Source organism: Anarhichas minor, unplaced genomic scaffold (genome assembly GCF_050575085.1).
Source record: "Anarhichas minor isolate MPS153535 unplaced genomic scaffold, ASM5057508v1 ptg000004l, whole genome shotgun sequence".
Taxonomy (NCBI): Eukaryota; Metazoa; Chordata; class Actinopteri; order Perciformes; family Anarhichadidae; genus Anarhichas; species Anarhichas minor.
In genome coordinates this window covers 1,245,898-1,273,230 of record NW_027466450.1, presented here as the reverse complement: position 1 = coordinate 1,273,230, position 27,333 = coordinate 1,245,898, and the positions used below count along the sequence as shown (strand labels likewise).

General features: G+C 40.4%; 1 protein-coding gene across 1 annotated transcript in view; it reads right to left on the bottom strand.

The window, feature by feature from the left end:
* Positions 1-2,371: 2,371 nt before the first annotated feature.
* LOC142964841 (poly(rC)-binding protein 3) overlaps positions 2,372-27,333 on the bottom strand; it is a 60,705-nt gene continuing 35,743 nt past the window's right edge. The window contains exons 6-17 of the mRNA XM_076105395.1: positions 21,569-21,767; positions 18,441-18,464; positions 18,298-18,330; positions 18,042-18,158; positions 17,363-17,494; positions 15,262-15,390; positions 13,531-13,605; positions 10,508-10,549; positions 9,094-9,172; positions 7,972-8,024; positions 7,270-7,439; positions 2,372-6,338 (exon numbers count right to left, since the gene is read on the bottom strand). Coding sequence (XP_075961510.1) covers positions 6,284-6,338; positions 7,270-7,439; positions 7,972-8,024; positions 9,094-9,172; positions 10,508-10,549; positions 13,531-13,605; positions 15,262-15,390; positions 17,363-17,494; positions 18,042-18,158; positions 18,298-18,330; positions 18,441-18,464; positions 21,569-21,643 — 984 coding nt within the window. The 5' untranslated portion in view covers positions 21,644-21,767 and the 3' untranslated portion in view covers positions 2,372-6,283. The remainder of the gene's footprint in view (positions 6,339-7,269; positions 7,440-7,971; positions 8,025-9,093; positions 9,173-10,507; positions 10,550-13,530; positions 13,606-15,261; positions 15,391-17,362; positions 17,495-18,041; positions 18,159-18,297; positions 18,331-18,440; positions 18,465-21,568; positions 21,768-27,333) is intronic.

Below are 27,333 nucleotides of genomic sequence, written 5' to 3'. Positions count from 1 at the left end.
AAACACCATTGGTCGCCTGTACCGAGCACCGATGAGCCTTTTGATCATCCGTACACAGGTGGAGGAGACTGTCCAATGGAAAATAAGGAGTGCTCACTAGTGTGCACTGAAGGGCAGAACGTGTACGGAACACTGTTATTCTATCTGACCTAGCAATTTAACACCAGTAAAATTGAATAAGATAGCTAGTAGCTAGGGATTGGCATGAGTTTCATCGCACAAGTACACATTTTTGAGATTGGTATTAGTTCAACATAACGTCATTGACTCAATTTAGAGTCAAACTTGCGGTTTCTGATGTATATTCTTGTCACACTGGTTGTTGCCGGGGTAGTAAACAGCCACGCCTGTCTGTTCCTCCTGCTAGCAGTTAGCATGTAAGCATGACGGCGTTAGCCAGCGCTATAGCACTCGTCACTACTTCAAAAGGCTGTGTGTCTCAAATACTCATTGCCTTGATAAACCAGCGGCATGCAGACCATAGACAGATGTCCATGTTGTTGTTTGCGTGCCAATTCGTTTTGATACAGGTTATTAAAAGGCCCCTCTCCAGACATGTTAAGACATGTGTAAGACATGTGTGTTAAGACACCTTTTAATACTACTACTTCTATGTATTTTTTCAGTTATTGGCTAATCCTCCCAAAAAGTTAAATTAACTAGTTTTTCAAAAGCTCATCTTCTCCCTCATAGAATAATCCATTCTCAGCGTATGTGCACTGGAGATTGGTTTACATTACATATTGGACCAGGATTGACTTCCGATTGTAATCAAAATGTAAACTGAGATTTAAGGTGAGCACGGAGGAACTTTCAAGCTTCAGCACAGGAATGTGAAAACAGCCTTCCGGTGTCAAACACTGTGCATCATTCTGCACAATGAAGGTCAAACTACACAGTGAAGTATAAGCACAACACATTATTAGGTGGAGGGGGACTTACGCCGTTCAACAATAAGTCTTTTGGGGGTAGAGCCTTTTCTGACAAGTTTCCCCTGTTTCCATGATGGAATTTCAAAAAGCAGGTTCTGTCAATACCTTTTAATTCCAAAGTCTTACATTTATTCTTTTACTCTGTACTTTATGTCCTTCGCTGGCTGGGTAAATGTTCAGCTGACCTGTATTTGACCAGTATCGTTGTTGTATTAAATATTTTAACCGCCATGGTATTCTGCCGTGTGTGTAGCGTGTTTTACTCTTGCTGTGGGGACATTAATCTATTTTCACAATCACATTGTGTGGAATCGCGTTCCAAAATGCACGTCCCCATAACATTACATTTTAGGGTGAAGACTTGGTTTAATGTTAGGATAAGGGTTGGTAGAGGTTATGGTTTGGTTAAGTCTCCAGGAAAATGAATGTAAGTCAATGTAACTCAAACATAACTCTGTGTGTGTGTGTCTGCGTATGCATGCATGCGAGTACCCATTACAATTGTTGTCATGTTTTCAAATGGGTACATGTGTTGTTGGGCAAAGTGTCTCATAACAGAACAGATCTATTGAACACTGAAAGCCAAACTGGCTACTATTGTACATTATAATGATGTTTTGCTCGCTGTAATTAATCACACAGCCTTTTGAGCGTCATCATGTGCTTTACTTTGTTACACACTTACTTGGGTTTATTTCATCTCACATGCATGTAGTAGTGCATAGTTGTGGAAACCATCATCTCCTCTTTTAGTGGATTTGTTGGTCAACTCCCAAACCACCAACATAAAAGCTCATTTGTGTTACATAAACCTTTACTAAACCACTGAACTGATCAGTGTTTAGGAAAAAAATGCATGTGTGTTCCAATAACCATACCTCCATTCAATTAATATGCCAGAAAAATATCTAGTATGTCCTAATACACAGTATATCAAATACAGTTTGCCACAAATACCAGGATGTACTGCGTCTGATACGTCATATTTAATTTTGAGGAGAAAACACTGTCTGGACAGATTGTTTTGTATCTCCAATTCGGTGGTCCTGTGGGTCTAACTTCAAAAGAGTCAGATCCAAATATCAATCCAATCAATCCAGTGATACTTGAAGCTGAAACTTACAACACATTCAGTATTAAAACGTAGTCTGTAACTTACTTCATAATACAAGGGGCCTAAAGATTAGCTTTGGAAATAATGAAGGCAAATATCCAACAAACACACACACAAAACTCCTCAATCTACTACTGTCTCTAAATGTAGCACTTGAGTAGATCAGCATATTTGATAAAGTGGATGTGCTTATATAATACTTGCACATTTTAGGGTTGTACCCTTTTGAATGTGCTTATTGTAATTTGCTGTATCGCTAAATAAATGTAATGTAATCATTTAATTCACAAGAAGTAAAAACTGGAAAAATGATGACAAATGCAAGTCATGGGAAGAAAAACACAAACTTTATTCTCTTCTTTTTACAAAACATTTTCATAATCAACCTCAATAAATAAATCAAATACGGTCCTTCAAGAAGCAAATGATTAAACCTAAACATGATCAAACACATTTCCTCAAACAGCATCATATAGCGCTATAGCCTTTATTTTTTGCTGCTCTAGCACATGACAAAATGTAAAATGACAAAAGCAACACAGCAAGACGTGTTTGACCAACACCGCATTGTAGAATGATGAGCACATGAGCGATGCCATGATTATGAAACTTATGAAAATCAAAAAGGCAACTTAGACGTTTGCAAATGTGTCCTACTGTAAAGTAACATAACTGCATCATGGCTGCCCTGTCTGCACACAACCAGCAGGCCCCTTGAATCTACGCACACAACCATTAATGTGAACTTTACAGAAAAAAGTTAAACTACTTTAATGATCAGGTTCTGCAGATGATAGGACGTTTGTAAATTAAACATTAAAAACCAGGTAGCCCTCAGTCAGCTATTCCTCAGTTTCCATCTGAAACACATGTGGATGCAGAGCTACAGATTTACATTCGTAATGTAAATGTGAAACAATGTGTAAATGTAAAGCAGCCGAGTTTCAACAACATCAATATATTACTGACTCGAAACCGATGTATTATCGATTCTCAAAAGTACCTGAGCCTAAACTGCAATGACGCAAATCACATTCTCCAAACATAATTTCTAGTAATGCATATCCAGGCTTCGGGAGTAAAATGTATAATTATTTTATAATACGGTGGCTTATAAATAGAAGCTAACCTGCCATCCATGAAACACAGTCATGAGATTGACATCATATTACTTGCAGGAGTGTCCAGTTTGACTTTGAAGTGATCGATATAGATATCATTATTTTATCTTATAGCCTACATTTTGCAATGAGAGCTGCAGATACCAATGAGGCCATTCATTCTTTGCAGAACATACAGAAAGGTCTTTGTTTATATTTGATGTCTTACATCACAGAAATTAATAATCATTCTGCCTCATATTCTACTGCACAAAGGTAGGTAGCCTGATTTAAAATGAAACCTTTAAATGTGTTTCAACATGTAATTGACATCAGTTGAAAGAGATTTTGAAATACATTCAGCTTTAGTTTGAACATGGACACAGGTTGGGTGTGTGTGTGTTAGTAACAAAATCCAACAGCTGAAACAGATATGCAGCGTGGTGTAACCAAGGATATACTGTATTCATTAAGAGTCATAAATGTATATTTAAGCCTTGACTGTATGTACATTGATTGGCTGATGTAACATTGTAGGTACATATGTATTGAAAATATTTCTCTAATGTTTCATACATGCAAACCAGAAACGCTTGCTTGTTGCTTACCAAACCAGCCCATGACTCTCATACATAGATGGCAGCACGAAAACATGATTACATTATGTTTGTGGCGTATAGGTGAATACAGTAGGGTTTATTTGTAGCATGCACTTAGATTTCACTCTTCACTGTAAAGTTTTTTGCCTATTTTCATTTGTCCACCCAACCTTTTCGTCAGGTCTCGTAGGAAACTCGGAAAGACGGATATTTGTGCATTACAGTGGATGTTTTTTGGCCTGTACCCATGAGGTCATTTTAAATTGGAGTCAGTGTGACACATCCAGATCATGTTCCATTCCCTTTCACCATTCAGTCTTCCTTTCCACCTGTTTGATTTTGAAATAATTTGGAAGTGCAGTAGTGTGTCATGCAGATACATCTATAGTGTAAAACTCAGACATCAGGCAACTTTAACTTTAACTTTTTTGTTCAGTTATGCATTGACAATGGTATGGTAGTTTTTTGAATATGGAATAAATATGTGTCAATATATTGTGTTAATATATTGAATAGAATGTGGGGTGCATGAGAGACAAGCTTGATTTGAATTGCTATAGTATTCTTTAGGTTTACTTTGCATTTACTTTCGGCTGCCTCCAGTGCAAGAAAGAAAAGTGCAGTGACGTGTTAAAACATGAGGTAATACGAAGCGGCGCAATGCGTGAGATGCCATGAAAGGTACTAGAGTGTCAGAAAAGTAAGGCGACCTTTCAGTAACAGAAACATCAGGGACAGAGGAGTGAGGCGTCCTAGCAACAGTGCAGATACACATGTTTACAGTAAATACGAGAAATCATCAATCACTTAAATATCAGGACAGTAAAATACAGATAAATAAATATACTAGGTGCAATGCCATTCACTCAAAGGGTCATGTGATGCACTGAGGGAAGATGGGTAGAAATTAGAGCGTGCCCATTCCAGTGACTTCAGACGTCAGCCTAGAACAGTTCAGGGAAGGCGGAGGAGCGGGGGTGGAGGGGAAGGTGGGGAGGCAGACAGAGAAAATAAAACAGCTGTGAAAGACGAAACTTTCGCTTGAAAGTGAAAGTTATGCTGCTATGGCTGGCTTTGTGGAAAACAAAACAAAAAACTGGTGCCAGCAAAAACTCGAGCACAGATTTGATACCATATTTTTCATTGTACCCTTTCCCATAAAGCTTCTAAAAAAATATGGTAACATAACCATGCAACACTAACCGCCTTCATGAAGCCATGCAGTGGACAGAAAAGAATGGTGGTGTCATGAGATTTGTAGAAATTGCTGCATTCCCTGACAGAGGCATCACATCCCATTTCTTTCTAACAACATTGCTCAAGTGGCAGTTATGTGTTTTGTCTTTTTTTTCTTAGCTTTTTTGTTCATTTTACATTTTTTATAAATTGTACTCTTTCCGGACAATGACATAAATTCGACTAAATAGGGAAATGGATCTAATATAGTAATGACAGAAAGAAATACAATATTATTATTGACATGATGCATGCTAAATAAAGAGTCTACTAAAAGGAATAATTTGACATTTTGGGAAATGCGCTTAATCCCTTTTCTTACAGTAAAATGAGAATACCACTCGTATGTCTGTACGCTAAAGCCAAGCGATGGTTAGCTTAGCTAAGCATAGCTTAAAACCTGGAAATAGGGGTAGACAGCTAGCCAGCATGGCTTTTTCTTATGGTAGCAGAATCTGCATTCTAGCACCTTTTATAACTCACTAATACATTACGTTATGTTTGTTTTTAAAGGTAAAAAACAAACTAAGCTAAGAGTGCTAACAGCGCTAATAGTACAATCAACGGCAACAGTGTTTACAGAGCTAACAGTGGTATCCGGAGGGTGGCCGGTGCACTTCTGCAACAATGTTGTTGGTCGAGACAACGTTATCAGCTATAACCGTCCTACGAGCACAGTGCAGAGCGGCGGCCATGAGGTACCCACTAGGCACGCTCACATGAAATAGCATTCCCTAAAAGGAATGCGCGGATGGCCAGGCTATGTCAACAAAGCACGGAGAAGCTCAGTTATCTGCTATATTTAATGTTCTGAAAACTGTATAGAGAACCTTTATTTCATTCAAACACTGACGTGTAAAAATGAAATGTTAAGGTTTGCACAGGAGCGTTATGTGCCAAACTACAGTGACTTCCTGGAGCCTTGATGTCCAAGTGAGGTTGCCAGGCAATTATGTTAATTAGTGAGCTTTAGATAGATAGGATAGAGCCAGGCTAGCTTTTTCCAGCCAGCTAAGCCAAGCTAGATCCAGCTTCATATTTAGCTAACAGACATGAGCGTGGTATTGATCTTCTGATTTAACCCTAAGCAAAGATAACAATAATAATAACTGAACATCCCAAAATGGCAAACTATTCTTAACGATACACTGGCTACAATCCATTTAAAACAAATCCCAGTGTTTTTTACTGTAGGTCTCCAACAGGCTAATGCTAAAGTGTTTTGCAAAACCAAGGGAGTCGAGGGGAAGTTCCATGGGATAACACAAAGAGGTTAATTGTGAAGCAGATTTGGGGGTGACTTCAGGATGTAGTCATGGATGAGGGGTCATTCCACATGGCAGCCACGTCCCTGAACCTGCCATTGGAATTGTGGGAAAGCAATAGCCATTAGTTTCTGAGCGGACTGTTTTCTGAAATTCCCTTAAGAAGTCAAAGAAATGAAGTTGAGTATCGGTATGTGGGTTCTCCTGCTCTGACGCTGATAATGTTTGCCTTTGAGGTGTAGGTAGCCTGTGGACATCAGTTGAGTTGTGGATAACACTTATTTTCTCTGTTGATAATGATTTACTGGTTTCAGCGGATAGATAGGGAAAAGGTTGTTGTGGAGCACGGCAAAAAAATGTAAATGCAAAATATGTTCCTCAGTATTTTACTGGTATGTGCAGTATCTATACATCTGAATATCTCGTCTTGTGCACAGCTCAACAGATGTTGTCTCACAGTTAGTTGTTTTTTAATTTAATAACATAAGTAGCTTGTGTGTATTTACAAAAAGATCATCTGCTATATTAGGATTTGTCATGAATATTTTGTCCATGCACCTTCCAAACTGAAGTTGGCACTGATCATTTGATGATTTACTTATTGAACATTCAGTTTACTAATCTGCAGGTTCTGTCCAAAGACACAGCTTTGTCTCAGTAGTTGGCATTTCTCCCATGAGCCACTTACTTGCAAAGAGTGTGCTGAAACTTAATGCATTTTAATGTCTACACTTGGGTGGAGTTACGGAACAAAAGTAGAAAGGAAAAACCAAGAACATAACCTGAATAGCCGCATTATTCATGACCTTATCTGTCACTTGTCAAAACCTGACAGATATCGTGCTTTTTATGGCAACTTATCAAAGTATCAGTGTCATGAATGTCAACACTAAACTAGCAAGCTATTTCTTTTTCTTTTCCTATAGCGGTTTACTCGGATCTTTGATATGAGCATGGTCCCTCAGATGTTGTTTTTATCCTTTAGATTGTGCTGGAGGCCAGCAGTTGGAGTGGAAAGGTTACCTGGCATTGATGAGATACTGGGCTAGGCTGATGTTAGCAGGAGTCCCTGTGATGGTGATCTGGCGCTCTGACGAGCCCTCCATGGCATTCGCAATTTTGATCTGCGCTCCAGACATCTGTCGAATCTCATTTATTTTGGTTCCCTGGCGTCCAATGATGCAGCCTATTAGCTGAGGGGAAAGCAGAAGTCTTTGGACGTGATGCAAGGAAACGTCCGTATTGTCTTAATACATACATGCTCAAGACCTAGAGTTATACAATTGACATCTAAAAGGAAGTTTAATGGGTAATGAAATGGCCAGGGTTTCATTTAAATACCATCATACAGGAAATTAAGTTTGATTAATGATAACAATGGATCAGCTGATAGGGGTTATTCTGCTGTGTAAACATTAGGAACTGAAATTTGCAGGATTATTTTTTGTTTTGTTATAAGTCATTTGTGCTAATAACATTCAAATACGTTTGAAACAGGATTATCTCACAGTACATTTGCAATCCGTCTTCTCTATGACAAAAGACTGAATGATTTGAGGTAATACACTGTGACATATATTACAATCTTTTTGCACAATGACCAATCATGTCAACATCACCTAAATGTATATGACATGCTAAATAAAAGACATCATTTGAAAAGTACAGAAATTTGAAAAAAAACGGCTATCCATCAGACAGCTGCCTCAAGAAGGCATTACTCACATCATTGGGAATGGTGAGTTCATGGGTGCTGGCTGGTGGACTGGCATCCAAACCTGAATCGGGGAGCAATGGGATAAGAAAAAGGAGATTTGACTTTAAAAAGTCCCTTTAACCTTTCGAAGGACTATTTTTTATATTTTGGGAAATGGGCTTATTCGCTTCTTTGCCAAGAATTGGATAAGAAGATTGGTACCACTCTCATTGTGATGGTTGGTGACAATGTTGTCAGCTAACTCAGCTTTAAAAGTGTTGGTAGGCAGATTTTACAGCTAGCCAGGCTAGCCACGATAGCTGATTTCCTACTGTTACTAGTCTTTTTTGCTAAGCTAAGCTAACTGGCTGTTGAATCTAGCATTAGAGTGGTATTTTTACTCTTGTCAAGATAATGACTGAGCATATTTTCCCAAACTATTGAACTGTTCTTTTAAATATACAACCTTATTTATTACTAAATTAAATCTTTGTCTTAGTTTATTTTCACACCACTTTTCTTTATTAAATTGCTCGTGTTTGTGTGTGTGATTTGATGTGAGAAAAGTCACTTAAAATGCATTTAAGGGCATTGTTTTAAAGAACTTGTTTTGATTCAATCAATAAATCCATGTATAAGAGTAACACACATCCGTTTTGATGAAAGTGGTAGAAAAAGATTCAAACATATTTATTATTGAGATCTTCAGTTGTTTTTTTACAAGTTCAAATGCAGAACATGATACAGAAAGAATAATATATGTACCAAGGTCCATATAAAAACAGATTCAGTGGGTTATTTTTACAGTACAATGTGGCAAACCTATTTTACGGGAGGTTTTCATCTGTAATGGAAAGTTAAGAAAGCTAAAAATGTGTTAGCGGAACGATCCTGTTTCCAAGTGATAACACAATTATGAATTCATTGTTTTAAAGTGAAGCCCAGTGCTTTTTTTAAAAATGCATTTCACCGGCATTTCAGACAGAGCCAGGAGAAAAATATATACATGAAAAAATCAAAGAAGGAGAGAAACCACGGGGGTCAAGTCATGCTGTGCCAAAAGAGAGATAAGGTGGAAGGCAGGGAAAGAGAAAAATGTTTCTCTGGATGCAAAGAGAAGGAAATGTCTAAAGGGCCTTGTGGGTACGTACCAGGGAAAGCAGGGGTGGTCTGTCCGAGAGGGGTAAAGGGGGTTTGCTGCATAGCCAACTGGTGGAGCTTGGTCAACTGCTGAAGGGGTTAGGAGGGAAAGTAGAACTAAGAGGTTACTGTTACACAGGTCACACCAAGAAATGAGGCAAACCAAAACTACAGTGAAGAAACGGTGAGGAGAAGGAGGCCATGACACAGGGTGGTGGAGGACAAAAAAGTAAGAGAAAAAGAGATACAGAGAGAAGGGTGATTGTCTGTCATAGAGTTGTAAATTGCTTGGTAATTTAATTATTATTCCTTTTCTGCCAAATTCCTTGTAATTTTTATATGAATCGATGAATTGATTTCCATTTGCCTCCTCAATTACCATGTGTCCTTCTAGCTGGCACTTACTCCGAACTAAAAACCTTTGCTTTTTTTACATGCCTGTCATAGAAGCCGCTCTCTCCCCCCAGACATGGTCACAGGACGTCCATCCCCTGCTGTGGATAATTTCCATCAGGAATGGGGGAAGACGGATGCTTTCAAGCCTTCTTCTCCAAGGCTTAAGAGGAGTTTTAATGAGGGTGGAAGAGGGTGTCAAGCCTGTACTTGAGTGATTGTACCGTCAACCACCACCTCCAGTGGCATCAATCACTGCCCAACTTTGAATTAGTGTATGTGACACACAGTAGCTCTTGAGATGCTCTTACGACAAGGACAGATGAAGGCAGATTATTAATGGACACTATATGGTCAAGTGGAATTAAAGGGGTGTATATATCAAAACTGCCATTATTGTCTTTGTCTTTATTGTTATCCCCAACAGTCAACGTTTAGTTATCAACCACTGGTAAGAGTTCCTTCCGGTAGTTGAGCTGTAGTTCGCACTTAAAGGGACAATGTGTAGGATTTGGTGGCATCTAGTGGTTTGGTTGCAGATTGCAACCAACTGAATAACCCTCCGCTCACTCCTCCCTTATCAAGACTCGTCGTAGTACAACGGTTAACAGAAAAATGGAAAAGGATCTCTCTGGAGCCAGTGCTTGTCGGTTCTTGGCTACTGTAGAAACATGGCGGTGCAACACGGCATACTCCGTGAAGAGGACCCGCTCCCTATGTAGATATGAAGGGCTTTCTCTAAGCTAACGAAAAACCAACTATTCTTAATTTTGGGTGATTATACACTAATGAGAACATAGTTATGAATGTTAAATTTAATTTATGCTAATAGATCCTCAAAAATGCTACACACTGCCACTCTAAACCACAAGGACAGGGATTTAGGAGGCCAAGATTTACGACCAGCCGCTAAATAACTTCAAAGAGCTGGTGTGTCCATGTAATAAGATGTCTGCAACTATTTTTTTTATCATACATGATTAAGATACAGGTAGAATTCTTGACTGAATAAAAAAGAGACCAAGAACTCACATCTGGATGTGGTATGGCGTATTGTCCCTGAATTGTGTAGGCCTGAGGAGATGAAAAACACAACAGATAGCAGGTTTTAGCATCTCGTTTACAATAAGAAGGGGAGAAAATCCAAAACATTTTGTGAACTCGTCAGAAAATGCAATCCATCGGTTTTGTGTACAGGGACACGAATTGTCCGTTTATTTTGTGTCGCTCGGCACGATTTCTTACGCAACAAAACCTTTGGACACACGTTGTATATCACTGGTCTCTGGTTGAAAGTCCTGGGTTTGTTGGAATCAGAATTCTGATTCTGATTGGAACGGGCTGGAACTGTCCACCTACCTTCCCACCATCTATAAGTGGTCTTTCTGGATATTAAATACTACATCACTAAATCTGACCATTGCATGGTCACGTCGATGCAATAATAATTGACTTTCTATTTGCATTGTTTTTGTGCGGAGCGAAAAAAAATAATTTGACAGTTTGTAATTAAATACACAAAACAAATAGTTTGTATTTCTGTGTTATTTCACGTCCTGCTATGATACTGGGCTAGCAAATCACACAGAAAACCAAGTCAGCTTGTTCATTATCAGCTATATACAAACCCTCTTTACACTTTTAGCTCAAAAGACCATACAAATGTTTTGATTGCAAATATATTATGATCTTCAAAAACAGTAAGATATATTACAGTAACTGATCTTCTTAGCCACACTCATTTCGACCACATTCAAAGCGGTGACATCAACCCAATATGCAGTCAACATGTTCTCATCCCAACTGGTCAAGACACTAGGCATCGCTCAACTGTAAGAGACCCACATAGACTCATTTTTGTCTTTTATAGGAGGGGAGAGGGGATCTTTAGGAGGAGCTGGCAGGTCATCAGTATAAGCCGCATCATCTGAAATATGGGAACCAGAAGATTCATTTGAAATGCTCAGCAGGGTGTGTCAAGTGGTTCTAGTCATGAATCAGATATAGAAATTAAGTAATTAATTAAAATGAATCGTGAAAGTGTAAAAGGGCGTAGAACATTATATTGGACGTAATGATGGCCATTATCATGCTCTATTATGTCTTATAATTTTTTGCAGCAATTTTTAGATGGATACCATTTGTTTCATAGATGTGGTGCTAAATTTAACAATTTTATACATCTCGAGAATGGATTAAGACACACATTGAGACATCAATACCTTGACGAAGTCCATAGAAAAAGTTTTTAATTTTCATCAAAAACTTTTGACATTTGGAAGTATCACATTTTTGCCGATTGGATGGCGAGCACTTGAAACTGCTCAGAAACCCACTTTTTGTCAATGTACTTTTTCTGAATGCCAAAGGTCTCTTGTTCTTGGTTGTAAAGTTTCATAAGGCTGAGATTAACCTAGAGGTCACAACAGGTCGTTTTATACAGTGAATCAAGTTTTGAAAATGGTTTCACTATGTCAAATGGCTACTCTGGGGACATTATCACACATGAATATATTTGGCCTCATTGAATCCAAAGAAACTTAGCTTGTCAGTCATATGCAATTTGTGTAATTCCAAGACTGATTAGGGACCCCTGTATGCAGAAATATTCAAATAATGTGGGAATGTCTGTAAAGGGGGGACTCATGGGTACCCATAGAACCCATTTTCATTCTCATATCTTGAGGTGAAAGGTCAAGGGACCCCTTCATAAGGGCACAAGCCAGTTTTACTTCACCAAAACGTAGCCTAACTTTGGAGCGTTACTCAGGCTCTATCCCGACAAGCTAGCATGACATGGTTGATGGTTTAGCTTCAAGACGAGAGCCAGCTTCAGCTTCTTAAAGACAATATGTCGGCTACGAGTCTGCACTGGATAGCCCAGCACATCAAATCATGATGGTCCACTACAGCCGCAGTAAACATGTTGTGAATTCAAACAAAATCAACTCAAAAATTACCTCAAAGTCACCAACAATTTTGTCTTATGTTGCATTAAACATCCACTGGGTATGAGTTCCAGGCAAAGGTAAATCCACCAAATTGTCACAAGTATGTGAACTGCCAACACATTCTTACTCCCAACTTGTCAAATACCAACACTTGGTCAGTGGCCCCAAACTTCAAACTATGACGCTCTCGGTACCCCTCTAGCGTCAGTTTTGGACAGGGCAGGGCAGGGTGTGTCAGTTTCCACTTGTGTGCATGGTGTCTTTTCAAATAAACTTCCGTATTCACAGGAATTTCAGGTTGAGGCAACAAAACCACTTGGTTAGGTTAAGGAAAAGAGCACGGTTGGCATTAACTTGACTGACTAACGTCACAACCAAGTCACGTGACTGCCGACTAAAGTGAGTCATGTAACAAATGACACTAACAACTCATGTGACTGGGCTTACGTTCGCTTTTACCTTTACATGGGACACAAAAAGCCGTGTCCTGGAGGAAAGCTCTGCATTTGTTTGACCTATCTGTCTACACGTCCTGTGTGGACTATCTCGCTATTTATACTACATTAGTTGAATTGAGCAGCTAATAATGACAAGGGTGGGTTTACATCGGAGTTAGAGGAAAACGCATTGTGTCTCATACGGACGCTAAGGGGTGACTCTGTGCATCGGTATCAGACTCTGTGGGGCACTGACCAACCGTTGGTATTAGAAAAGTTGGGAGTGAGACTGTGTTGGAACTGCATACTCTGGTACCAAAGTCACATGTATTGTACACACATCAAACCAAGCTTGACTTTTTGAAGCAGTTTAACAATGTCACGCTACTTCTGCCTTTGCTGCTGACAGTGCACAAACCTATTTGCACGACTGCAAGAGGTTGTTTGTCAGGAAAATGCGAACACTGGCCATTTTAGTGTTTGAACATATAACCAATGCTGTGATGTGTTCCAGAGAGGACAGCCTCATGTTGGGTTGTGGTGGCAGGCATTTTTGCACATGAAAAGTAGAAAGGCTCGCAGGAACAAGCAGAGGCTGACGCTGCAGTGAAAATCTCACGTTGGCTGTGGGCACAGACTAACAAGCTAGAGCTACGTCAACTCTTACCTGGCCACCAGAAAAAATGACCGGTGTGGAGGCGGGCTTTGGGCGATAAGGGATGGTGGCACCTTTTGGTGGAGACTAAGAGAAAGGGAAGAGAGACGAGAGGCAGAGTCAGAGTCAGCATGTTTCTACTTTATTTTGAAAAAAAGATAAATGCTCGTTCAGCATTTTTGGGAAATGTACTGATTCTAAAAATAATATGAAAATTAGATGACACGATCCAAACCACTTTCAAGTATGTATGCTTAATATCTTAGCTTAGCATAGCATAAAAAAATCCACCTACCAGCACAACCAAAGCTCACAATGTAGCATGTCATATCTTGTGTGTTTAATACGTATAAAAAAAACTTAAGAGGTGGTGTTGGTAGGCAGATTTTGTTACCTTTGGAGAAAGTAACAGTATTTATGCTAAGCTACACTAACTGACTACTGGCTGGCGCTTCATTCAAATGAACAGATATGACGATGGTATTGATCCCGTCATCTAACGCTCAGCAAGGAATCTAATAAGCATATTTCCCAAAATGTTGAACTGTTTCTTTAAAATACTGTAGTACTCTTGTGTTTTGACGTAGTTTGTACAATTGTATGTATATGGAGCAGGGTATAGATTGTAAAAAAACATGATTTTTCAATACTTCTTAGTGTTAAATACAGGAAAAGCATTCATTCACTTGGTAATTTACATGTATTCATGCTCTCGATCACATTTCATCAGAGAAACTGCAGAAAAAATCACTCTGAGATAATATTGCATCTTGATAACTTTGTGCTCTTACTGTGAGAAATGTTTTTATTTTCTGGCAGCTTTTGAAAATTGAATTGTTGTTGGTGAAAACCAAAAAAAGGAGTCATGGGGCTCAGAGGTATTAGGAGTCTATTCATGGAGGATTCAACATAATCGGGTACGTGTGAAACCTGATGACGACAGATAAAATGAGCCTTCACCACCACACTATTTTATCTTTTATCTTTTTTTTCCCAAGACAGCGGGGAGGTGATTTCAGTGAGAAGGCAGGGAAGTTCCATTTGCAAACTTACTATAATGACACAGAGCTATAGATTCATGCTGAGCTGCAGCAACAAGGCTGTTCAAGACAGTGGAGAGGGCTTAATTAGATTTCCTCTGTAGCTGCTGTGCTGTGGAGGGAGGACTGTCCACTTAGGTATGTGCTTTAAATACAATATGAAGAAACAAGAAGTGTGTTCCTAATGTTACAGAAATAGGCTTGGGTATTTCTGTCAGTTCACCTGGATGGTTATACGCAAAAATGGTCAAGTGGTAAATACAAATTGCTTCCTCTAAACTGTAATGAGACAATGCTACTATGTATTTACAAAGCAGTTACACCACAAATAATTCTGCAGTTTCTAATACCTATCCAAGTCTGCTACAAATTGGAAAGTACATGGCTAGACACAAATTACACTCTCAGGGCCTCAATTATGCAAGCAGAGTGCTTGTCAAGTTGACAGTTATTGACAACAATAATCAGGTGTTTTTGACCCAGACAAAGCCTAATTTGTCTCTCATATTATCTTTTTTCAAATTACAAACACTGATTTCCATTCAACAATCGATTCCTGAGAAAATGTGTGCATGAATGTCTCGCCAGAAATGTGACACAGCTTTTGTAGCCTGAAATTGTAAGTTCTTCAAGAATAAACGACTTCATTGTTACTAAAAATTTGCGCTTGAATAAATTAGCGCTCAATCTTGACATACTGTACCTCCAGCATGACCACACAGATTTGTTTGACACACTGGATGATGGCTTCTGGGGTCCCAGAGATTGTCACTGCACGTTCTGTGGAGTTGGGCAGCATGTCCCCTGCCACCTGGACCTGGGCCCCTGTGGACTGGAGTAGAGTAAGGGACTTTGAGGGACAATGTTGACAGGATTCAGTTCTAAGTTGCACAGGCTGTTGCTCATGATTTTGGTGTGTATACGAGTATTGAAAAGTGCTACTTTCTTGAACCTCTGACAACATCCAATATCACAGCTGGGTATGATCTGGTACTGTTGTAACCAGCTGTGTTGTAGCATTGTACTACAACAGTGGCGCATTGCACCACTGCTGCACAGGGTGTGGATATAACATGTTCCCATCACTAGTTGGCAGTGCAGGTAGAATTATTAAACTGTAGTCAGTTTGAGCATGTTAGCATGCTGACAATAGCATTTAAGTGCAGCCACCCAAAGCCACTAGCATGGTTGTAGACTCTAGAGTCAGATGTGTATGTGTAGCCTTGTCTCTTAAAAAATTCCGTTCCTGAACGATGAAACTGCATTGTGAATAACCTTTGGAGGTATTAAACGTATTTTGTACCGGATTACGTTTGTCTTTGACGTATCACAAATACGTTTCTAATGATAGTCTGCGTAAGGTAGGTTGAGGTGGTGGATGGGTGAATAGGTCAAACAAACACAGGGCTTTTACCCAGGAGGCCACTGTTCATGTCCTGTGTTAAACCAAAAGATAACGTTCGCTTATTTAAATTCCAGTTTGTAGCTTCAAAAACAAAAGGAATTTGGGTCATTTTGACCAAAACAATGATGTTTTTTACCTATCCAAATACTTTTGTTGCCTTAACCTAACCTCAGTTAACAACCGTAGCCACATGTTTAAAACAGTTTAAGTAAAACTGAGACTGTAATCAGAGTGAAAATACTTTTTCCTTGAAACATCATTGTGAATGCAGTTTAATTGTATGGTAAAGTAATTTTATGGGAAACAGGGTTGGTATATGTACTAGTATTAATTCCCAGGATGTATTGTGCCCCTTAAATTCTACAAACTATAATAATCTGACTTTGCTTACTCATGCTTGTAGACCCCCTTAGAGGAAAACGCCTGTGTCAGATAGGATGACATGGCTAGAGAACTCTGTCTATGCTACAACGTGTAACCTTTGCTGTCACTCCTCAAGTCACTGACATAGTGGATGGGCTACATTTACATTTCCCAAAGAGTATAGCTGTTGATTCTATGCTGATTGGGTGAACATAAAGTTTGTAAAATGTTCAATGTGCTGCCATCATGAGTTGAGTATAAAAAGTCTTCACCTGTGCTCATTAAACTATTGCTGCAACAAGGTGAGAATTTAGGCAGCTATTACATGATCAAATTCCAACATATCAAATAAAAACAATAAAGAAAATTCACACATTTCTATATGCATCCTCCCATTAAAAGGGGAACACCTCCTAAATTATGAATTCCAACAATATGATCTTTCCATGGTCAAAAGCCAGAGAAGTATCAAGCCTGTGATGTCATCAGGTATTAAGTCAAGAGCTGCTTCGTAGACAATGAATAGAAGACTGAGTGTGTGGGTCCATTGAATGCTTGGTTCCTTTTTTATACACAAATGAGCTTTATTCTATTGATGTGTTCAGTTCTGACACAGAAAATGTACCCATACTCTCAGAACATTACCCTGGCTGCACTTTGTGTCATCTATAACATCTTCATTTATTGTCATTGTCTCCTATATGGAGCAGTTCCACACTTTACTTCATGACATCACAAGTTAAGTTATTTATGGATTTAGGATTTCAGAGAGTGTTGGCAATGTTTACTTGTATCTTTGGACTGTCTAAGATCATTAGACCAACATGTATGAATTTTGAAAATGGGGGTAGTTCCCCTTTAAGTATTCATGGAGAATATAAATTCACAAAATCTAACGAACACCAGGGGACAGACCAAAAAAGTGGCTACGCTACTTTGTCTTGCATAAAGAAAAAAGGCAAAAACTAGAAAAGGCCTGACTTTGTTATCTGTGTAGCATTTGTGGTTATCCATAAAAAAATATTTCATACCATACCTCTCTCATTTCTTTTATCTTGGAGCCTCCTTTACCTATGAGGGAGCCACACTGACTGGCCGGCACCACAAGCCTTAAGGTGACTGGGGGCTTGCTGGTTGCTGGGCTGTTGCTCATCGAATTGATTATATCCTGGAAAAAGAGAATGTATATTTAATTTTGCAGTGGTGAAATTTTCCTCAATGTGACCCAAACAAATCAATGATGCCTATCCATATGAATCAGTGCACAAACTCAAAGGTACGTTTCAATCATTCGTTCATATCTTTTCTGCTTTGTGAATGAGCACTGCTCTGTGGCTGTCAGTAAATAACGAAAGCCTTGTTTCAGCAGACCAGATTTTACACACATCACTAAGGACACAGCAGAGGGTCTCCTCTTGCAAGTTTCAGTCACAGTGCTTCGGTATATCAAGTAATTGAGTCACATCAAAGACACGATCAGAGGAAAAAGTTGATTTAAATTCCCTCAGTCATGGGATACAAATATCTACCATGATGGAGTATGCGCCTTTTATAGATGTGCTGTATGTGTGTACCCATACAGAAAATATATCTGTATATATATTTAACAACTGGAGATTTATTTTGCATCCCATTCCAGGACGGTGCTTTGGTCTCCCATTAGACCTGCATTTTTCACTTTATATAGAAACACTGCTGTCACACTCTCCTCATACCTCCTCGAATTTGTAGGCAATCATAGCAAATGCCTTGAAGATGGTGTCTGTTGGTCCAGTGATGGTGACAATCCTCTCTGGACAGTTGCCCTCAGAAATATTGATTCGTGCTCCGCTCTGGAAAAACAATGCAAACATACTGTCAATGGGGTCAATACAATTGACGCGAGTCCTTAATCTAGGAATAAATAAATACTAAATTTGAATCATTTATTCATTATTGAATTATTTAAACTGTGTTTAGACTGAAACCCACCTCTTCTCGCATCTTTTTTACTGTTTCCCCTTTCTGTAAAAAAGTACATTATATTAAATTACTTTTTTTTTTAAATGATTAAAATCATGGTTCATACATTTTTAAAACATACAAACATGTGTGATCTAATAAAAATGACCTACCTTTCCAATTATGCTTCCAACCTCCTACAATAACAAAACAACAGACAAGAGAGTAAAACATGGATTTTCAGACAATGATTAATTGAAGAAGGTGCAAACAGTACAAGGACAAGCAAAGGGTTCACAGCTGCATGGCGGTGTGGAGGGACACACTTACCATTTGCATGTAATTACTCTTCATGAGCTTGGTGTGGCACAGTGAGCAAAAGGCAGAGGGCCATAAGCTTCAACGCAGGGTTACATCCATTGTGACGTTAAAGCTGCAGGCCAGTTGCGGCGCAAGTCTTTAGCTTGTCGCTAAAAGTTGCAGATTGTTTGATAGATGGATGACATGATATTATTTCAATTTTTTTAAACTTTTCATATATTTTCAAATAGGTGGCTGTGATCTAAAAGGGTTTTAAAGTCCTTCTTATTTCATCTTGACTTAATTAAAGCAATTATTTGCATTCACAAAGGATTATAAAACGTTACATAGTAAAAATACTTTGTTGTTGCCCTAAAATATTCTTTTAGGAATTTGTACTTCATTCAAGCATTTTCTATCTATTTACTCAAACCTTTACTCCACGACAATGTATGTATTCATCTATTTAATTATCCATGATTTATTATATTGTATGATGGCAAGTTACTGTCCATCATTAACAAATGACATGTCTGTTTCCATGCATTCCGCAACTTTATTACAATAGATTTATTCAAGATCTTACACAATGATGCATCATTCACATCTTACAGTTCAACCAACTCTTAGCTACAATAAATCTAATCAGATGCATATCTTTACAACTGAATTTATGCTTTGAGGAATCTCACACCCAGATCTGAGACCCTGTGTGGCTCAGGGTTAGAGCGGGTCGTCCTCACTCAATCAAAGGATCGGCGGTTCGATCACCAGCTTGTGGTGTATGAATGTTAGTTAGTTGTGATGGGCAGGTGGCCCCTGCAATCAGTGTATGAATGGGTGTGAATGGTTGAATGACATGTAGTGTTAAAGTGCTTTGAGTGGTCGGAAGACAAGAAAATCCATTTACCATTGACAACCTGCGCTCACCACTTCTGCTTATACAAAGTCCAGAAAACGAACATCCAGGACAGTACATACTCCACCTTCAGGGACACACGTGTCCACCACAAAGTCTTTCAGATGTCCTGCGCCACCAACACGGTGAAGCAAAGGGCTCTATAGACTGCCCCATATAGACCATGCTGACAATGCTTTCTAACACCGCACCCAGCCCAACCAAATGGCAGTCTTCTGCTGCAGTGAGCAAAAGAGCCACACCAGTGTCATGCTGCCAAATGTCCTCCCCCATACACCATTTACTATACATCTCTGGGGCCTGACTGGGTCTGTCTTGATGCAGGGTTATTCAAACTGTCACTGGGTCACCGGTGTCTGGAGCTCCTGCATGAGCAGCCATGCAGTAGGGTGAATCATCGGGCTGCAGATTGATCAGCACAAAAAACAAGGGGAAGATTCTGTCCTTGTGCCGTACACCCCACCAACAAGGCCAACTCAGTGGAGACGTGCAGCATGGGTTTTCCATTTACCTAGCGGCCAGAAGACTTCCCTAAAGACGAAGGCATTTAAACTTTCATTCAATTTCCCTCATTACCCTTTAATAAACTCTGAAGACATAACTGAGGCAACTTGCTTGCCATTTTTAGTTTGTGAATCACAGCGTTAGCACCTAACTGCAGAAGGGACAGGAAAGCAATGGCCAAGTTAACTGAGCATGACCAGCGGGGGCAAACACACACACACACACACACACACACACACACACACACACACACACACACACACACACACACACACACACACACACACACACACACACACACACACACACACACACACAAAGAGTAGAAGGGGAACAGAATGGAGGGAGAGCACAGTACACATAAGTGCTTGAACAAAAAATCGATGGTGGTGCCCACTTACTCTGTGCCCTGGGAATCCTGAAAACACTAAGGGCAGACAGACAGGAACACACTGAGCAGAGTCGGTAGAAGCCTGTCACTCTTAAAGTCTGGAAGTGGAGTCTCTGCTTGTGAGCTCTAATCAACCGTCCCAATCCCAGAGGCTCGGTGTGTGTACCAACGCAATAAACTGTTGTGAGGTCAAGCTAGTGCAGAGAGCTGGACAGTGGCGCTGAAAGACAAAAGACAGCTGCTGCCCAGCTCCCACGATGTTCTTATACAGAGAAACGTCAACGGTCGGGGAAGCTGAGGGTGCAACAAGTCCAACCTCTGTATCAATTCTGTCATGCTATATCAGGGCTTAGGAAGGTGCAAACTGCTGTGGGATCAGCAGAGCTAACATCAAAGCTCTGCACTTCCATCTTTAACACTAAAGGTCATGTTTTATTCCCAGTTGGATGTCGCAAGCTGCACAGAACCCACTGTCATGGTGAGACTGGGAGAGGAGCGGCAGCAATACACCAAGGAGATAAGATGAGCTTTCATGTTGATCTTTCAGGGTGAAAATGGATGTACAGCTGCAGTGGATCTGTGAGTTCAAATAGTTTACTGGGCTGTTGTTGCAGAAAAGCAGAGCTAGTGTAGTATACTAATCTTCAACGACAGATTTAGAAAAGAATGGTCAGCAGCTGAGGCTTTTAGTCTCTACTGTGGGTCATGCTTCAAAAACATCTGGGTCCGTATACTTCCCATGATGCAACCAATCATATTTTCATTAGACCTTCCCTGCCTGGTAAATGCAAGGAAATCCAAGCAGAGATAAACAGCTGATGACCTTATCAGGGTTATGAAGTTATTTTGAGTAGGAATCTTCTTGACGAGCATAAGTATAAAAGCGGTGAGGTGACCCTTAAAGTAACGATGCTACTGTTAAATTTTGCCCCCACTGGCTTCAATTCATCATGACTTTTCTCTGTTTTTTTTTATTCTCCTTTCGCCGTGAAGGTATGCAAAAAACAAAGTTTTATCAAAGAATTCAAGGTAACATACGGAGAGTAATGTAAAAACAAATTATTTTGTGGTGGAAGTGTTCCTTTAAAAGGTCAATAATGACTTAAAGGCCCCTTTAATGAAGAAACAAATTGCCAACATGTCTTTCCCTTCTACTACAGCCAGCATAAATGTCTGTGCCTGCTTACTTTTCCATGCATGAGGAGGCGGATGGTAAGGGTGACATTGAGGCCACCATCTGACTGGACTTTGGTGGGCTCCATGCTTGGGGAGGGAGGGGGGGGGGGGGGGGGAGGGGGGAGGGAGGAGTGAGACCAAAGCACCGTCCTGGAATGGGATGCCCTCAGAAGGAGAAGGGGTAGGGTGGTATTCCAGCCAGCCAGTCACCTGCCAAACACAACATCACATGAAAACATGTTATCTATACTATTATACAAGTTCACATATTTAATCTGACGGATCATAAATACCAGATGATACATAACTTCTGTTCTGTCGGGTTGCAATACAACAGCTTTTGTGTTTTTGCAAGAAATTCAAGAACAGATTTTATTTTTTTGTGTCTGGCCAAACATATAGGACAACATGCATTTGTGTGCTTCCTTCTAGGAATGTATTATCCACAAATTCATAAATTCCAAAGAAAACTCATCGTGCTCAACGTACAAGTCACCACACATCTCAAACTGCAGCTGATAATTTAGCCAAAAATGTGTGCAAAAAATAAAACACTGTAGAGGGGAGTCTGCAAATACAGCACAGCTAGGCATCACTTGTATGAGGTCCCCACACAATATTCACTCCATAAATAATACATAAATATGAAGAGAGGATTGGGAAATAACCAAATGTAATTAAATTCAGCTCCCCCAGGTATTTACTGTCTCATAAATGAATAAAAAATAAAAAAAGGAACCTGATTGTTTTGTTTATAATTGGACCCCACATTTCAGAGGGAGCAAATCGGCTAACCTTTTTAATGGTATATGTAAAAATACATTTGGGACGCTCAATGGTTCACAAATCATAATACTGACCACTAAAGGGGCAGAACTATTCATTTGTCACAAAGGGCTGCACTGGGGATGAAACTAAATGACGGTAATGAATGCATCGGCTAAACTCCTTAGAATGAATATCCCTGTGTAATAATGTTCACTTCAAGGTGCAGCATGTTGACTTGCAAAATCCTTAGTGGCAAAGTCCTCACCGGTAAAAGGCTGTTTCCAATGAGTCAGACTTTTAAGTTTTCTTCCAGTGCCCTAACAGTAGTTAGTCAAATTACTTTTTCTACTTATGACAGCCTGTATGCATGGATGACTCTGCCAAAAAGCATAAGTCACTTTTTCTGTGGAAGAAGTTAGAAGAAATGTTCTGTTCATTGTATTGTCTTCCCTTGCTGAGTCTACACTTTACATATTACAGAATAGGAATACATCAAGGAATACACAATTAAGGAATTGTTTCTGCATCGATGCCAAGTTAGGACTGACGTTTAATCATTGTGTAATGACATCATAGATAGCTCCATGGTGTCATTAGAAAGATTGCATGAGAAAATACATTTTTCCAATAACATGAAAATGGAATTGCGATTTGTGACATTTTCACTGTACTTACAGCACTCCTAAACTTTTCTGAGATCATGCGTATACTAAAATGCAATTTCACAAGATTTATCTTTTCTGTAATGTGAATTGAAATATCTGCTGTGACATTTGAAACAGAAACTGTATTCAATCTTTTTTTCCCCCATGGCTTCAACTATTGTGGTTGGTCTCTAAACATTTGGCCAATGTCATTACACACAGAGAGCACGATCCAAATATTAATTCCTTCATCCACTCTGTTGACTTTCTACTGCTATAATTACCTGCACAAGTTATTTAAATTTCTCTGTAGACTAAAGTTGAACATTTCTGATTTTATGTGGTAGCTTCTTTGGTGACAGATTCACATGCAAAAATGTTTTCTAATTTTCAGCCAGACACAACCTCAGGCTATTGTTGTTGATTTTTGCTCATGTGAAAATAATTCAAACTCACACTTTCTTTATCTCAAAATGTAGACAACGTTTGCACTTTTTTTTTTAAATAGGAGTGTTTGGCATTTCATTTGTAGGAAACAAGCCAGGTGACTAGGCTCCTTTAATTAATCAATAATGAACAAAACGTTGCCGCTGTCATCTCACTGCGAAAATTGTGAATGGACTCAAGAAACTGGAAAAATGTGAAATGAAGCCAGCCTTACACTACAGTACAGCACATTGGCAATAAAACAATATTATAAGTTAGCTGGCATGTCTTCTGTTAATGATATCAGCTAGCTTAACTTAACTAACACCTTGCTGTAACATATAGTACTGCAGCAATGGAAGGTGGACACTATAGACTTCTGGTGAAAAACGACTCGACAAAACTATGCAGTTAACCAGCAGGCCTCCATGAAGAAGCTTCATCTCAATAACGTGAGTAAAACAACCATTTGTCTTACTCTTGCTTCGACCAGCAAATCCCTCATCAACACCTAAAGTCTTAACACTTAACTCCTTGCGGGTGAGATTCATTTATCTTGAGTGTCTTTCCGACTCTGCCCAGCATGTACTTTGTCTGTGTGTTGTACGCACAGACAGCATTTGTCTCACTGGCTGTGTGACGCCATCACACAATACAGTGCAGCGAGAGTGGAGCCTCCGCAGGGCATCCAGGTACACTCCACGAGAGCTTTATCCTCATTCATGGCCTTCCTCAGAGGGACGAGGGTGGCAGGCATCTGCGCAGCGGCATCTCTGTGCCCTTTCTTCCGTTTCTACCCTGACTACATCGCCTTGTAATGGCCAACGTTGGATCCTGCTTGTGGCGCCTGGACGGTTTGCAACACCTGTCCAGCCATTCACAGCCTATCTTTCTCAGAGCCAAACCTGTAGAGGACGTCTCAGATTGGACAGCGCGCCTATTGCACCCACCTCCTGAGACAGAACCCCACAGAAGTGGCTGCCATCATATGAGTCATTTCAGCATACCCCAGCGCCAAGCAGAAACCTGGGGTACTAGGATGACCGACAACTGCTCCAGCCTCACTCCCTCCAACAGAGGAGGGAAGAGAAGTAGCGGCAGAAAGAGATAAAGCTGCTTTCTTGGCCATGGCACTAGTGCAAAGGCGTCCACCTCCAGTGGTGGTCTCCCTGCTTTGCCAGGGAGAACTATAGCAGGCAGTGGGTGTTGCGACAGTTGGCAAATACATCCACTTCTGCTATGCCAACCCGGGGATGTTGAGAGCCTTCAGAAACAACAGGTAGTCAGGGGTGGACAACCACAGGCACTCTGCCATGCTCAATAGGGGCAGCAGACCAAACTATGCCCTATCTGTTGATGTGTGCCAACACGGTGCGGTTGTCAGACTTGTTTATCCTGTATGGGGTCTGGAATCTAAAGTCTTCTTGGAAATCAGGAAGTGCGTGGAGTGAAACCCTGGGGGGGCTTACTGAGATACTCTTTGCAACCTTGCACCCTGAGAAAATCCGCCAGACCTGGAACCGGGGCTATAGTCTTCAGTGGCTGCTGCCAGGAAGCCTCGACCCACTGCCAGATGTCTGGTAAAGGGGGCGACAGGAAAGCTGCTATTAAAGGGGCTAATAAAATCATGGCGCAGACGGCTACCCGACCAGGTGGAGCTGGGGGAGGGCAGCGGTAGTCCATCACACCCCACAGCGGTGGTCAACAAGCGGAAAGGCCCAGCAAAGAGATATCGGCGGTGGGCTTCCGCAGGAAGTTAGTCTACCTTCGCAAATCCTGGGTAGCCAAGCCGGGCCAAGCTAGTGGTTGCTGGACACTGCTCTCTGTGTGGTCTGCGCTGAGGCACTGAAAATAAGCATCTTGAAGATCCATACAGTACCAACGGGGTTATTGAAGCAGCGACTCCATCCCTGGTGGTAGGCTGTCAGTGGGCAAATTGATGTCTTTGCTGCCTCGTGGTTATCAACGTGTATTTGGGTATAGGCGCGTCCTGATTGGCCGACACATTTTCAGTGGGTAAATGCGTGCTTGTGCTTTGAGTATTAGCCATTGAGTCCATTAGAGGGAGGAGCCTGTGTGAGTTAGACCGGCCAACTCGATGCGTGTAGTGTAAGGCTTAGTGCTTTTAGCACCTCTTCGGGATTAATTTTTCAAACCAATAAGCACCACCTAGAAAGCAGTGAAAACTTAATGTGTTAGCTTGGAGAAAAGACCCCAAAAGACCTATCCATATGTGTCCTACTTGTTTCAGCTCTAATGCCCACAGGTGCTTTTGTTAAAAGGTGGCAGACGTGGCAGACGGATGTGTGTAGCAACTAAAGGCGCTAACAAGCTCATGTGTCAGATAACCATCCAGACACTGTCCAATCATTATTATTTTTCATTACTGTTTTTTCTTGTACACGCTGTGCCCCTGCAATTTGTGTTTTCTTAACTGATGGTACTGGAAAGAACTTTGTAACCTGTGTGACAAAGGTTGAAGCATTTGTTTGTGGGTTCACCTAGGACTGTGGTGGAGGGGAGGCTGCCCTCAAATCCTGTGTGTTGATCATTGTTATGATCTTTTGCTGCATTGTGATTATTTTTTCTCATTTCATTTATGCCACAATTTGCTTCCTGCTGCTGCCCCTTGTGATGCACCAAACCATTTTAAAATAATTTCTGCATTTTTCTTTGCTGTTGTAGATTTGTCTTTTTTACTTCTACAATTGAGGGCACAGCCTGACTTGTGTTATACTGTCGTTTTACTTTTGGAGAAACCTTGAAACACAATGAAAGATTTAGGTTAGTGGGCCAAAAACAAGTGTGAATGATGTTAAAGAGTATGAGAAGATGTGTGTATCTCTAATGTCGTCTGGCTAGTTAGCCTCAGCATGCAGCACATAAAGCGTGAAGGAATAGTTCGACATTTTGTGAATGCTGTGAGCAATGACGTCTTGAATTCTCTGCTGGTTTCCATGCAACCCAATGATGGCGACGAGGGAGGTCCCTGAAGATGTATCATGAATCGCACAATTACTCAATGGCTGTTGTCACTAGCTTTTGAGTTTAGGTTAACGTTGTTTTAGGCCAGACTGGTCTCATCCAGTTGTATGAGGATGCGTTGTTTAGCGGGTGCTAAGTAACAAAAAAGACAATAAAGATGTACTTTTTTGCAGGAAGAAATACAAAAAAAATAATCTTTTAATGAATTTTCCTGCTGATACAACAGAATATTCAACTGAAATCAAGTCCTGTCAAGGTGCCAAACAGGTTGCCATAGCAGAAAAACTCATAACGGTATCTACATTGTTTGATCAAGGCTCCCTGTCTGTGTGTAAGCCCGCTTGTAAGCCCTCTCTCGCCACGGTGGGCGGGGTAATAAAATCAACTGTCAATTTAAGCTCTGAGCACATCTACTGTCACTCTCTCTCTCTCTTGCTCAACCACACACTCACTGCGGCCACACATTACGCCGCTCTTATATCAACAACGTAATATGTAAACATGTGCATTGCACCAGGCCATGGCCATTTTCACATGGTATCCGGTCTACTGCGAGCATCACAAGTTGTTGCATTAAAGAAGTTGGAGTCACCTGGGCCCGGTACTGTCTTGCTATAAAGCTCCACCATTCTGGCCGTGAGTTGCTCTTCGCTGTCGTGCATTATTGTTGTGAACTCTTCCATGTAACATATTTTTGTCACACCACACTCATGCAGACACACACTTTACACCACTGATTTTACTGATAATCCCATCCCATCATTTTCTTAGCTGTTTTGGGGTTCATTATCATCATCTTTATTCAAATAAATGACCTATTATTTGTCTTCATCCTGCATCTCCCTCTCTTTTTGTCACGGCTTCAGTATGGTAACATACATTGTTATGTAGCGCTCTAATGGTGCACTGAGGCACTGGCATTTCAGTTGTTAGGAATTTGTTTCTTCTCAACA